Genomic DNA, 16,200 nt, shown 5'->3' with positions numbered 1-16,200 from the left:
TTTACAATGAAGTTATAAAAGGGAAAAAGGTTATACACAGAATTTTACAAATATCAATATACACACACACGTGTTTGGTTGCTCACTTCCTACTAAAAATAAAAGCATCATCAGTGGAATTAAAGCAGTTCCTGGGCTTGCAGTAGCGTTTTTTTTTTTTTGTGCACATATGCTATTCATCTATTCTTCCCCACCTTTTCTATTTCCTGTCTTGAGTCTCTCCTCCCTGCTCCCTTTCCCCTCCCCATCCCCCTCCCCCTCCACTTAGGTGTAACACTGCTCTCCCTTTTTATATCCTCCCTATAATAAAAGATTTCTTACCCTTCCTTAGGGAGGGCTGGTGATGGTCACAATTAAGCAATAAAATAAATCAATTTATTTTATTGCAATAACAAAACATGCATTGCTGTCTCATAATGATTGCACTTCCTGTGGTGTTGACCTTTGACATCATGTGCAGACAAGTAAAAAAAAAAAAAAAAGGAATTAAAGTGTGAGACGCTCACACACACACACACACACACACACACACACACACACACACACACACACACACACACACACACACACACACACACACACACACACACACACACACACACACACACACACACACACACACACACACACACACACACACACACACACACACTCAGCTTCAGCCTGAGGTCACACAAACATTCCCCAAAACACACGAGCCGCACTGAGCCAGGAATACTGATGAGGAGGGAACACACACACACACACACACACACACACACACACACACACACACACACACACACACACACACACACACACACACACACACACACACACACACACACACACACACACACACACACACACACACACACACACACACACACACACACACACACACACACACACAGACACACACACACACACACACACACACACAGACACACACACACACAGACACACACACACACACACACACACACACACACACACACACACACACACACACACACACACACACACACAACACACACAGCACACACACACACACAGACACACACACACACAGACACACACACACAGACACACACACACACACAAACAGACACACACAGACACACACAGACAGACGTGCTTGTTGCGGTGAATAAAACATGAGATCTCCAAAATAAATCCTGAAGCATTTTTAAAGCTCCGAGACGTTCATACGCTCTTCATTTCATCTGTGCACGGATTAGTGTGTGTGTGTGTGTGTGTGTGTGTGTAACTACTGAAGATGTAAAACATGGTACGGAGACAAAGGAAAGATAAAATGTTCCCACTGCTTCTAATAACACCACCTGAGGTGAAGAACAAGCCTGTTGTTATTAGCGTCACATGCACTTCCTGTGTGCACGTGCAGTGTGAGAAGCTTTTAATCTGAAACTCACTGTGAAAGCTCTACTTCCTGTTGTACGTTATGTTGTTGTGGTTTTTAGTGAATTTTTTTGTCTGCTTTTGTTGCTTTGTGTTATATTAGTAACACGCACACACACGCGCGCGCATTTATTTTATTTTGAAGGTAAACATCGTTAATCTTTTAATGTCGCTTGTTTCGTCTTTTCAGCAGAAATGATGAAGCCCTGAGATCAGAGTCACATGCTAACGCTAATGCTAACGCTAACATGAATACATGATGAAGAACACAGGTTGTTATCAGACAGACGTGATCCTGTGAGCAGGAGGTTAAAAACATGAAACATTCAAAGAGCAGGGGGCGGAGCCCTGAGAGCAGGAGGCGGGACTTACTATGGTGAAGTTCATGACCTTGAGGATCCAGATGGTGAGGGCCAGGTTGATGAGGATGAGGATCATCAGCAGCAGGACGAAGAAGTAGAGGCAGCGTTTCCTCCAGCCATAGATCCCTACTTTATAGAGTAAAGCTTTATCTGAGCCGTGGACATTGTTCCTGTGAGAGCACACGTCCTGGGTCATCTACAACACACACACACACACACATGAGGACTGGGTCATCTACAACACACACACACACACACACACACGAGGACTGGGTCATCTACAAAACACACACACACACACACACATGAGGACTGGGTCATCTACAACACACACACACACACACACACACGAGGACTGGGTCATCTACAACACACACACACACACACACACACACACACACACACACATCACAAGTAATCATGATTCATTACGATTCGTCATGATTTATCACGACTCATCACAATGAATCACAATCAGAGAAACTTTCCCATCATTTATTATTTTTCATCTACACACAAACTAAAGTGAATGAAAGGTGTTTTATTTTCTGAATCATCATTAAAATGAGCTCCATATTAAAGATTAAAAGATGCTCTTTAGGACAGTCAATAAATGTTTCACCTACAAACAGTCGTGGTAATAGTAGTAATAGTAGTAATAGTAGTAGTAATAGTAGTAATAGTAGTAGTAATAGTAGTAGTAATAGTAGTAATAGTAGTAATAGTAGTAATAGTAGTACTCATTTGAATAATAGTAGTAGTAGTAGTATGAATAGTAGTAATAGTAGTAGTAGTAATAGTAGTAGTAATAGTAGTAGTCATAGGAGTAATAGTAGTAGTAGAGTAGTAATAGTAGTAGTAGTAGTCGTAGTAGTAGTAGTAGTAGTAGTAGTAGTAGTAGTAATAGTAGTAGTAATAGTAGTAGTAGTAGTAGTAGTAGTAGTAGTAATAGTAGTAGTAGTAATAGTAGTAGTAATAGTAGTAATAGTAGTAGTAGTAATAATAGTAGTAATAGTAGTAATAGTAGTAGTAGTAATAGTAGTAGTAATAGTAGTAGTAATAGTAGTAGTAATAGTAGTAATAGTAGTAGTAGTAATAGTAGTATATAGTAGTAGTAGTGTATAGTAGTAGTAGTAATAGTAGTAGTATATCGTAGTAGTAGTAATAGTAGTAATAGTAGTAGTAATAGTAGTAATAGTAATAGTAGTAGTAATAGTAGTAATAGTAGTAGTAGCAATAGTAGTAGTATTAGTAGTAGTAGTAATAGTAGTAGTAGTAATAGTAATAGTAGTAATAGTAGTAGTAATAGTAATAGTAATAGTAGTAGTACTAGTAATAGTCGTAGTAGTAGTAATAGTAGTAAAAGTAGTAATAGTAGTCATAGTAGTAGTAATAGTAGTAATAAAGGTAGTAATAGTAGTCATAGTAATAGTAGTAGTAATAGTAGTAGTAATAGTAATAGTAGTAGTAATAGTAGTAATAGTAATAGTAGTAGTAATAGTAGTAATAGTAGTAGTAGTAATAGTAGTAATAGTAGTAGTAGTAGTAATAGTAGTAGTAGTAGTAGTAATAGTAGTAATAGTAGTAGTAGTAGTAATAGTAGTAGTAGTAGTAGTAGTAGTAGTAATAGTAGTAGTAGTAATAGTAGTAAAAGTAGTAATAGTAGTCATAGTAGTAGTAATAAAGGTAGTAATAGTAGTCATAGTAATAGTAGTAGTAATAGTAGTAGTAATAGTAGTAGTAATAGTAGTAATAGTAATAGTAGTAGTAATAGTAGTAATAGTAGTCGTAGTAATAGTAGTAATAGTAGTAGTAGTAGTAATAGTAGTAGTAGTAATAGTAGTAATAGTAATAGTAGTAGTAATAGTAGTAGTAGTAATAGTAGTAGTAGTAGTAGTAATAGTAGTAATAGTAGTAGTAGTAGTAATAGTAGTAGTAGTCGTAATAGTAGTAGTAATAGTAGTAATAGTAGTAATAGTAATAGTAGTAGTAATAGTAGTAATAGTAATAGTAGTAGTAATAGTAGTAGTAGTAATAGTAGTAATAGTAGTAATAGTAATAGTAGTAGTAATAGTAGTAGTAGTAGTAATAGTAGTAATAGTAGTAGTAGTAGTAATAGTAGTAGTAGTAGTAATAGTAGTAGTCGTAGCACCAATTTCCGTTTTTTCACATTGAGCTGGTTTAGGGCCGAGAGTTTAAAATTAACTGATTTACATTTGACACAAATCTGACTTTGTATGTGAAAATGGGAGCATAATTTTTTTTTTTTTAAAATAAAAAAATTGGCCAAGATTCTTGGCTCCGCCCTGCAAACACCGTAAAACTTATCAAAAATCCATGGTTAATTTTCTGTGTCCCACTTCTCTAGATGATCTCCAGTGATTTTGAACCTCGTCGGTAATTCTACGATAAATTAATTTTTTGGCAATTCCTATCTCGTAATGGGTTATTACTTGGGGGCGCTGGTGCACTAGATTTTTGCAAATTCTGCAACCTTTACTGACCTTTTATTTTGTCAGGAATGATCTTTATTTTGAAATGTCACCATGATTAGTATGGAAGGAAATAGAAAGCAGCAGGTGGACATTATTGTATCATTGTAATTAAAGCAAAGATCATCAGGAAAAGGTTACAAAGTGTCCATAAAGACCAACGATGTCCTGGTTCAACTGGTCACTGTGTTAAATAAATACTGGAAGCTGAAAATGAAAGAAAAATAAAGACACATACCACCTCACTAAATTGTCCATATTTCAAAAACTATTTAAATGTACAGTGTGACGGAACAATTGGTAAAAATATCAGATTTTTTAGACCAAAATGCATAACATTTTTGCGACTTGCATTAGCGTAGCTAGCTGCTGTGCTAACAGATGTGTTAGCATTAGCGTGTGCTGCACTGGTTAAACAGGAATCATCCTATAATGAATCCCCACAGACCTCAATCACACACGGGAATGAGAGTGTTCCCTGAAGGCATCACGCTGAGTTCATGGACTCAATCAGAGCTGATTATCTGCTGGATGTTCACAGGATGTGAGCAACTGTTCCATCACTATCACTATCTGGACTTTCTATTAAAATAAGAATCAAATAAAACTTGTTGTGTTCAACATTAAAGTTTATTAAAGTTCATTAAGTCAACTTACATTAACTTCTCCTTATAGAGTTCCCTTAAAAAGTTAAACAATTAATTATTACAATTATTTAAAAAAACATTGAACGTCACTTTGTTATTTATTTCTCAATAAATGTTAATACACAATCAGTATAGGATTAATTATTACTTTTTAAATGCCTTTAATGTTCAAATATTGTCTATTTTACAATTTATGTCAAAGAAAAAAAACAATTTTTAAAGATGCAAAATAAGCAAAAGTTCAAAAGAAAATATAATACAACTTATAACAATAAGACACACAAACAAAATAAAAATAAAAAGTAATAAAATAATTTTGTAACTAAAATGAGTTCCAAACGTTCGACAAAAACTGCAGATAATTAAGTCCACCTCGTTTGAAGCTGGTTGGAACCGGTTTGAGCTTCTCTGAGCTTTAACTGCAGAGGAAGAGATGAGGAGAACATTGAAAGCTTGAGATGATGCAGATAACTGACGTTTCCCGCCCTTTGTGCAGCCATTGGGTTTCTACAAACATTCCTCAGATTTGCCAAGAAGCCTCGTTTATCATCAGAGATTCACTGAGAGACGTGTTAGCTTTAGAGCGCTTTAAGGACTAGCATTGTCTGCTGCAGCGCAGGGTAACACACTAACACACACTACACACAAACACACAAACACACTACACACTAACACACTAACACACACTAACACACTACACACACACAAACACACTACACACTAAAAACACAGTAACATACTACACACAAACACACTAACACACACAAACACACTAACACACACAAACACACAAACACACACACTAACACACTACACACACACAAACACACTAACACACACTAACACACACAAACACACTAACACACTAACACACTAACACACTACACACACTACACACACACAAACACACTAACACACACTAACACACACTACACACACTACACACACTACACACACTACACACACTACACACTAAAAACACACGAACGTTTCCATATTTGTTCATTTGTTTTGATCTTTTCTAAATGTGTTGCAGTTGTTAATGTGTTGTTTGAACTCAGAACGGAAAAGGAAGGGGATTATTTTCAAAATAAAATACTCTCTGTTCAAGGCAAATTGACAGAGGTTACACTGAGGAAAACACCCACATTCTGGGTCCTCCAGTGGGTCCATTCCAGACTCTACCCAAAGACCAAGCACATATTCGGACTCAGGAGGACCAGACCTTTCTATTGATACCACACATGGACCAATCCCAGCACTTTGAAAACTGTATGTCATAATGTCACAAATAACTTATATTGCATTTATGCATGGTTGAATCACATATATCTACATATCATGTGATTACACCTGAATTAGCAGGATCTTCTGAGTCCTTGTTGCAACAGATACGCAGCAAAACCAGCGGCGATGCAGATTGAAGGACAGCGTCTGTTGTACCGTGAAATGTACCCCCTTTGCAGGAGTGCGCACACACTAACCCTGGATGTGTGTCTGATCCGCTGCTGTCCCTCAGTCCCCACCGCCATATGTGTGATTCCACCATGAATAAATGCAATAATTATAATGTATGTGAAACCCATATATACAGTATATATATATTTTTTTTTATCAGGCCATGCACGGTATCAAATTCCTGTCTGTATTTTATTTTGAAAATAATCCCCTCCCTTTTTTGTTGTGATTTCAAACAACATATTACCAGTTTCTGACACTGCTAACTCCGCCCCCTGTCACAGGAGCGTGCCCGTAACCAGGCTGAAATCACCTGGTTAACTTAACGAGTTCATATCGTACTTCATAGGACAGCTGTTTGGTTAGCTGAAGCTAACGGACATAAATCCAGGATAGAATTATCTAGCTTTGTAGTACAGGCCCATAACGATACAGATATATTTATCTAGTTTCAGAGTACAAGCCCCAGAAGATCCAAACACAAAAGCCAAAAGAATCACACAAAACAACAACCAAAAGTAAAATATTGTTAGAAGGTGAAAAAGAAGAACAATAAAGAGAATAAACTGCAAACTGAAAAACAACTTCAGGTCTCAATATATCAACAGCAGCAATAAAACTACACACACACACATTATCCCGTGTGTGTGTGTGTGTGTATATGAGTGTAAACTCAAAGCGACAGAATGAAGAGGACACGCACACACACGCACACACACACAAAGGGAGGTGTACTGCTCCCTCTCTGTTCCTATTAATATTACAACACAGCTGAGTTTGTCCTAGAGCGTCTGAGAGGAAGAGGAGGAGACGACCTTCATCACTGACAAAAACACCAGTGGAACCAGCCACTATAGACAGTATAATAATAACAACAATAACAATAATATTATTATTAATAATAATAATAATAATAATAATAATAACAATAACGATAATGACAATAACAATAACAATAACAATAACAATAACAATAATAATAATAATGCATTGGATTTGATATAACCCTTCATCATAGACACACAAAACACTTTACAGAATTAAGGCATTATTCATTAACTCCACACTTAGTGGTGGTAAGCTACTATTGTAGCCACAGTTGCCCTGTGGCAGACTGATGGAAGCGAGGCTGTCATAATGAACCATCGGCCCCTCCCACCACCACCAACACTCACACACACTACATTCATACTAAACAAAGTGGGTGAAGTGCCTTGCACAAGGACACAATGACAGATACCACTGGGGTGACTGTCCCTCACTGAGGCCCCTGGAGTTCTCAGTGGTCTCCATCATCTACTGACCAGGACCAGACCTGCTTAGCTTCACAGATCTAACCAGATCGGGCAATGAGAGGCTGGTTTGAACACAGTGAAAACCACCATAGACCAGTATATACCAATATAAACCAGTATAAACCAGTATATACCAATATAAACCAGTATAAACCAGTATATACCAATATAAACCAGTATAAACCAGTATAAACCAGTATAAACCAGTATAAACCAGTATATACCAATATAAACCAGTATAAACCAGTATATATAAGTTTATAAGTGCTGAAAATGTCTGGAAAGTGGAGAAAATGTGCAGAAAAGTCATTAAAATGTGATGTCGAAGTGTCAGAAATGAAAGAAATGTAGCAAAAATATATCAAAAGAAGCAAAAATATAGAAAGAAAAAGTGATGAAAAATATGTTCAAATATGGTGAGTTTGGTTTAGTTGTAGAAAAATGCTAAAAAAATAAGCAAAAATGGAATAAAAATGTTCAGAAAATATCCTTAGTTTCTTAAAGGCATCTGAGGATCCCCTCCCAGTGTCTTGTGACCCCAAATAGGGTCCTGATCCCAAGGTTGAAAACCCCTGGTCTATAGTACTTTAGTGGAACACAATCTCAGGGTCAGTCACCAGGTAACACGGTCACCAGCTGCGTTAGAACACCAGCTATAAGCGTTTCCGATTGTCACTGAGACGTTCTCACACTATAGAACTATTGATCCTTTATGAACTGTTCACAGATTCACATGGACCAGTGATTGAGAACCAGCTCAGATGGTATTACTGAACCAGACTATATGAGAACACAGGAACAGTAGACGTGGAGATCCCCCCCATCCCCCCCCATCCCCCCCCAGCAGCAGCTCCAGGACTATTTTTAGGTTCTAGACTCAGAGTGGAACCATGTGTTACTGGGACAGAAATAGGAAACTAGACATTCCTCATCTCTGAGTGTGTGTGTGTGTGTGTGTGTGTGTGTGTGTTAGCTGATGATAAACACAGACAGGCTGTGAGCCCTGAGCTCCGCCCACATCCTGACTTTAAACTCACCATCTCTGTTTTTCCTTCCTCTGAGTTTTGCTGAAAGTCCAAAACGTGTGTGTGCTCAGAGCTTCAGTGTGTGACTCCTCCTCAGTGGTTCTGCTTCCAGTCTGTTCTTCTTCTTCACTGATTTAGAAACACACACTGCAGGCTGTGGCCTAAAGTTCAAGGGGGCGGGGCTTCCTCTCTAAGCTCCTCCTCTCAGGTGAAGAACAGCTGCTGCTGGGACTGTTCCCACCTCTGACCAAACATGTGGTCTTACACAGGAAGCTGTTTCCATAGTAACCAACGTTCACACCATGGACCTTCATCACATCCACCAACAGGAACAGGAAGTAGAACCTTCAGCAAACATCCACTTCCTGTGGACCAACACACAGAGCAGGACAGCGCCCCCCCTAGGTCAGCTGAGGACATGGATGGACAACCCTTCATCATCATCATCATCATCCACTAAGTCCAGCTAAGATGTGTCCAGCAGCCAACAGAAGCTCCTCCCACTGACTCCGCCCACAGCAGGAATGTTCACCATGTGGGAATAAAAGCCGTCATTGTCTGGCGTGACAACAACACACAACTACACACAACACTGTTTCAGCTGTTACACACTCCCCTTCTAATCGTCCATCAACTGAAAACACACACACACAACGACAAAAACACACAATACAACAAGGAAAACACACAAAAGTATAATAAAAAATACACAAAAGAACAGAAAACAAGAGTAAACACAAATACACAAAGTGAAAAATAAACCTACAAACTCACACAAGAGTCAGAGAAAAGTTAGTAAACACAGACTCACAAACCCTGAGGATGAAATGACCGCTATGCTCTAACTTCAGCCACCATAACATGTCAGCACACTGTTTAAGGGAGCGTAAAGGCCCCTTAGGAGAGCTCTTCTTCTCTGTTTTATTGTTTACTATCAAACCTTAAAGTTGGAACTGTCGCCCCCTGTGGTCACAAATGTTTTTATCCTCTTTCTATAAACAAAAGAGGTTTAACTTTTCCTGATTTTTTTGTAGAACAACCAAATATAAAAATCTACTAAATGATCTATAAATCTACTAAATGATCTATAAATCTACTAAATGATCTATAAATCTACTAAATAATCTATAAATCTACTAAATGATCTATAAATCTACTAAATGATCTATAAATCTACTAAATAATCTATAAATCTACTAAATGATCTATAAATCTACTAAATAATCTATAAATCTACTAAATGATCTATAAATCTACTAAATGATCTATAAATCTACTAAATAATCATAAATCTACTAAATAATCTATAAATCTACTAAATAATTTATAAATCTACTAAATAATCTATAAATCTACTAAATAATCTATAAATCTACTAAATGATCTATAAATCTACTAAATAATCTATAAATCTACTAAATGATCTATAAATCTACTAAATGATCTATAAATCTACTAAATAATTTATAAATCTACTAAATAATTTATAAATCTACTAAATGATCTATAAATCTACTAAATGATCTATAAATCTACTAAATAATCTATAAATCTACTAAATGATCTATAAATCTACTAAATGATCTATAAATCTACTAAATAATCAATAAATCTACTAAATAATCTATAAATCTACTAAATAATTTATAAATCTACTAAATAATTTATAAATCTACTAAATAATCTATAAATCTACTAAATAATCTATAAATCTACTAAATGATCTATAAATCTACTAAATGATTTATAAATCTACTAAATGATCTATAAATCTACTAAATAATCTATAAATCTACTAAATGATCTATAAATCTACTAAATGATCTATAAATCTACTAAATAATTTATAAATCTACTAAATAATTTATAAATCTACTAAATGATCTATAAATCTACTAAATAATCTATAAATCTACTAAATAATCTATAAATCTACTAATGATCTATAAATCTACTAAATGATCTATAAAATCTACTAAATAATCTATAAATCTACTAAATGGATCTATAAATCTACTAAATATCTATAAATCTACTAAATGATCTATAATCTACTAAGAATCTATAAATCTACTAAATAATTTATAAATCTACTAATGATTTATAAATCTACTAAATAATTATAAATCTACTAAAGAATCTTTAAATCTACTAATAATCTATAAATCTACTAAATGATCTATAAATCTACTAAATTATCTATAAATCTACTAAATAATCTTTAAATCTACTAAATAATCTATAAATCTACTAAATGATCTATAAATCTACTAAATAATCTATAAATCTACTAAATAATCTATAAATCTACTAAATAATTTATAAATCTACTAAATGATTTATAAATCTACTAAATAATCTATAAATCTACTAAATGATTTATAAATCTACTAAATGATTAATAAATCTACTAAATAATCTATAAATCTACTAAATGATCTATAAATCTACTAAATGATCTATAAATCTACTACATAATCTATAAATCTACTAAATAATCTATAAATCTACTAAATGATCTATAAATCTACTAAATAATCTATAAATCTACTAAATAATCTATAAATCTACTAAATAATCTATAAATCTACTAAATGATCTATAAATCTACTAAATGATTTATAAATCTACTAAATGATTTATAAATCTACTAAATAATCTATAAATCTACTAAATGATCTATAAATCTACTAAATAATTTATAAATCTACTAAATAATCTATAAATCTACTAAATGATCTATAAATCTACTAAATAATCTATAAATCTACTAAATAATCTATAAATCTACTAAATGATTTATAAATCTACTAAATGATCTATAAATCTACTAAATAATCTATAAATCTACTAAATAATCTATAAATCTACTAAATGATCTATAAATCTACTAAATAATCTATAAATCTACTAAATAATCTATAAATCTACTAAATGATCTATAAATCTACTAAATAATCTATAAATCTACTAAATAATCTATAAATCTACTAAATGATATATAAATCTACTAAATAATCTATAAATCTACTAAATAATCTATAAATCTACTAAATGATCTATAAATCTACTAAATAATCTATAAATCTACTAAATAATCTATAAATCTACTAAATAATCTATAAATCTACTAAATGATTTATAAATCTACTAAATAATCTATAAATCTACTAAATGATCAAAAATCTACTAAATAATCTATAAATCTACTAAATGATCTATAAATCTACTAAATGATCTATAAATCTACTAAATGATCTATAAATCTACTAAATAATCTATAAATCTACTAAATAATCTATAAATCTACTAAATAATCTATAAATCTACTAAATAATCTATAAATCTACTAAATGATCTATAAATCTACTAAATAATCTATAAATCTACTAAATAATCTATAAATCTACTAAATGATCTATAAATCTACTAAATAATCTATAAATCTACTAAATAATCTATAATCTACTAAATGATCTATAAATCTACTAAATAATCTATAAATCTACTAAATAATCTATAAATCTACTAAATAATCTATAAATCTACTAAATGATTTATAAATCTACTAAATAATCTATAAATCTACTAAATGATCTATAAATCTACTAAATAATCTATAAATCTACTAAATGATCTATAAATCTACTAAATAATCTATAAATCTACTAAATGATCTATAAATCTACTAAATAATCTATAAATCTACTAAATAATCTATAAATCTACTAAATAATTTATAAATCTACTAAATAATCTATAAATCTACTAAATAATCTATAAATCTACTAAATGATCTATAAATCTACTAAATAATCTATAAATCTACTAAATAATCTATAAATCTACTAAATAATCTATAAACTACTAAATAATCTATAAATCTACTAAATGATCTATAAATCTACTAAATAATCTATAAATCTACTAAATGATCTATAAATCTACTAAATGATCTATAAATCTACTAAATGATCTATAAATCTACTAAATAATCTATAAATCTACTAAATGATTTATAAATCTACTAAATAATCTATAAATCTACTAAATGATCTATAAATCTACTAAATAATCTATAAATCTACTAAATAATCTATAAATCTACTAATAATCTATAAATCTACTAAATGATCTATAAATCTACTAAATATATATCTACTAATAATCTTAACTAACTAATGCTATAAATCTACTAATAATCTATAATCTACTAAATATCTATAATCTACTACTCTAACTAAATAATCTATAAATCTACTAAATGATTTATAAATCTACTAAATAATCTATAAATCTACTAAATGATCTATAAATCTACTAAATAATCTATAAATCTACTAAATAATCTATAAATCTACTAAATGATTCATAAATCTACTAAATAATCTATAAATCTACTAAATGATCTATAAATCTACTAAATGATCTATAAATCTACTAAATGATCTATAAATCTACTAAATAATCTATAAATCTACTAAATAATCTATAAATCTACTAAATGATCTATAAATCTACTAAATGATCTATAAATCTACTAAATGATCTATAAATCTACTAAATAATCTATAAATCTACTAAATAATATAATCTACTAATGACTATAATCTACTAAATAATCTATAACTACTAAATAATCTATAAATCTACTAAATAATCTATAAATCTACTAAATAATCTATAAATCTACTAAATGATTTATAAATCTACTAAATAATCTATAAATCTACTAAATAATTATAATCTACTAAATGATCTATAAATCTACTAAATAATCTATATAAATCTACTAAATAATCTATAAATCTACTAATGATCTATAAATCTAACTAAATAATCTATAAATCTATCTATAAATCTATCTATAAAAATGATCTATAAATCTACAAATATCTATAAATCTACTAAATGATCTATAATCTACTAAATATCTATAAACTACTAAATAATCTATAAATCTACTAATGATATATAATCTACTAAATAATCTATAAATCTACTAAATGATCTATAAATCTACTAAATGAGCTAATAAATCTACTAAAATAATCTATAAATCTACTAAATAATCTATAAATCTACTAAATGATTTATAAAGCTAACTAAATGATCTATAAATCTACTAAATGATCTATAAATCTACTAAATAATCTATAAACTACTAAATAATCTATAAATCTACTAAATGATCTATAAATCTACTAAATAATCTATAAATCTACTAAATGATCTATAAATAACTAAAATGATCTATAATCTACTAAATAATCTATAAATCTACTAAATGATCTATAAATCTACTAAATAATCTATAATCTACTAAATGATCTATAATCTACTAAATAATCTATAAATCTACTAAATGATTATAAATCTACTAAATAATCATAAATCTACTAAATAATCTATAAATCTACTAAATGATTATAAATCTACTAAATGATCTATAAATCTACTAAATGATCTATAAATCTACTAAATAATCTATAAATCTACTAAATGATCTATAAATCTACTAAATGATCTATAAATCTACTAAATAATCTATAAACTACTAAATAATCTATAAATCTACTAAATGATCTATAAATCTACTAAATAATCTATAATCTACTAATGATCTATAAATCTACTAATGATCTATAAATCTACTAAATAATCTATAAATCTACTAAATGATCTATAAATCTACTAATAATCTATAAATCTACTAAATGAATTTATAATCTACTAAATGAATCTATAAATCTACTAAATGATCTATAAATCTACTAAATATCTATAATCTACTAAATAATCTATAAATCTACTAAAATGATCTATAAATCTACTAAATTAATTATAAATCTACTAAATGATCTATGAATCTACTAAATAATCTATAAATCTACTAAATAATTTATAAATCTACTAAATAATCTATAAATCTACTAAATAATTTATAAATCTACTAAATATTTATAAATCGACTAAATGAATCTATAAATCTACTAATGATTTATAAATCTACTAAATAATCTATAAATCTACTAAATGATCTATAAATCTACTAAATAATCTATAAATCTACTAAATAATCTATAAATCTACTAAATGATCTATAAATCTACTAAATAATCTATAAATCTACTAAATGATTTATAAATCTACTAAATAATCTATAAATCTACTAAATGATCTATAAATCTACTAAATAATCTATAAATCTACTAAATGATCTATAAATCTACTAATAATCTATAAATCTACTAAATAATCTATAAATCTACTAAATAATCTATAATCTACTAAATGATCTATAAATCTACTAAATAATCTATAAATCTACTAAATGATCTATAAATCTACTAAATGATCTATAAATCTACTAAATGATCTATAAATCTACTAATGATCTATAAATCTACTAAATAATCTATAAATCTACTAATAAGCTATAATCTACTAAATAATCTATAAATCTACTAAATAATTTATAAATCTACTAATAATCTATAAATCTACTAAATAATCTATAAATCTACTAAATAATCTATAAATCTACTAAATGATCTATAAATCTACTAAATAATCTATAAATCTACTAAATAATCTATAAATCTACTAAATAATCTATAAATCTACTAAATGATCTATAAATCTACTAAATGATCTATAAATCTACTAAATGATCTATAAATCTACTAAATAATCTATAAATCTACTAAATGATCTATAAATCTACTAAATAATCTATAAATCTACTAAATGATCTATAAATCTACTAAATGATCTATAAATCTACTAAATAATCTATAAATCTACTAAATGATCTATAAATCTACTAAATGATCTATAAATCTACTAAATAATCTATAAATCTACTAAATGATTTATAAATCTACTAAATGATCTATAAATCTACTAAATGATCTATAAATCTACTAAATAATCTATAAATCTACTAAATAATCTATAAACTACTAATGATCTATAAATCTACTAAATAATCTATAAATCTACTAAATAATCTATAAATCTACTAAATAATCTATAAATCTACTAAATGATCTATAAATCTACTAAATAATCTATAAATCTACTAAATAATCTATAAATCTACTAAATAATCTATAAATCTACTAAATAATCTATAAATCTACTAAATAATCTATAAATCTACTAAATAATCTATAAATCTACTAAATGCATAGGACTGATGGTTGTTAGGAGAGAAAACATGACAACAAACTTCTAAAAAAACAGGAGCTGCTGATGAACGCAGAAAGTTTAAAAATCTGTTCCTAGTCATCTCATCTTCTGAAGATCAAATTATGATGAACCAGGACGTGTTTATTCATTTACATTTTAAACTGTATTTAAAGTATAAATCAATCACCTTTCAACCTCCATAGAAACAGGAAGTTACAAACAAACAGGAAGTAGTGCTGATGGTCGTACCTACAGCACGTTTCCTCATCGTCAGTAGGAACTGCTCAGACTTATCTGTGTGTGTGTGTGTGTGTGTGTGTGTGTGTGTG

The 16,200-nt window shown here is 30.0% G+C and overlaps 1 protein-coding gene across 2 annotated transcripts in view; it reads right to left on the bottom strand.

Annotated features, from left to right (window-relative positions):
- Nucleotides 1-9,025, bottom strand: part of sgcd (sarcoglycan, delta (dystrophin-associated glycoprotein)) — a 38,551-nt gene extending 29,526 nt beyond the window's left edge. Inside the window, exons 1-2 of one of the 2 annotated variants that reach the window (XM_028467412.1) lie at nt 8,690-9,025; nt 1,771-1,956 (exon numbers count right to left, since the gene is read on the bottom strand). In XM_028467412.1, the coding sequence (XP_028323213.1) occupies nt 1,771-1,956; nt 8,690-8,692 (189 nt within the window). In that variant the 5' untranslated portion in view covers nt 8,693-9,025. Of the gene's footprint in view, nt 1-1,770; nt 1,957-8,146; nt 8,452-8,689 lie in introns of those variants that run through there. The other variant, XM_028467413.1, reaches the window with a different exon arrangement.
- Between the last annotated feature and the right edge of the window lie 7,175 nt (nt 9,026-16,200).

The sequence above is a fragment of the Gouania willdenowi genome, chromosome 14 (assembly GCF_900634775.1).
Source record: "Gouania willdenowi chromosome 14, fGouWil2.1, whole genome shotgun sequence".
In the NCBI taxonomy this organism is placed as follows: Eukaryota; Metazoa; Chordata; class Actinopteri; order Blenniiformes; family Gobiesocidae; genus Gouania; species Gouania willdenowi.
Note: the sequence above shows the minus strand (reverse complement) of the source record. Positions and strands in the feature narration are given on the sequence as shown.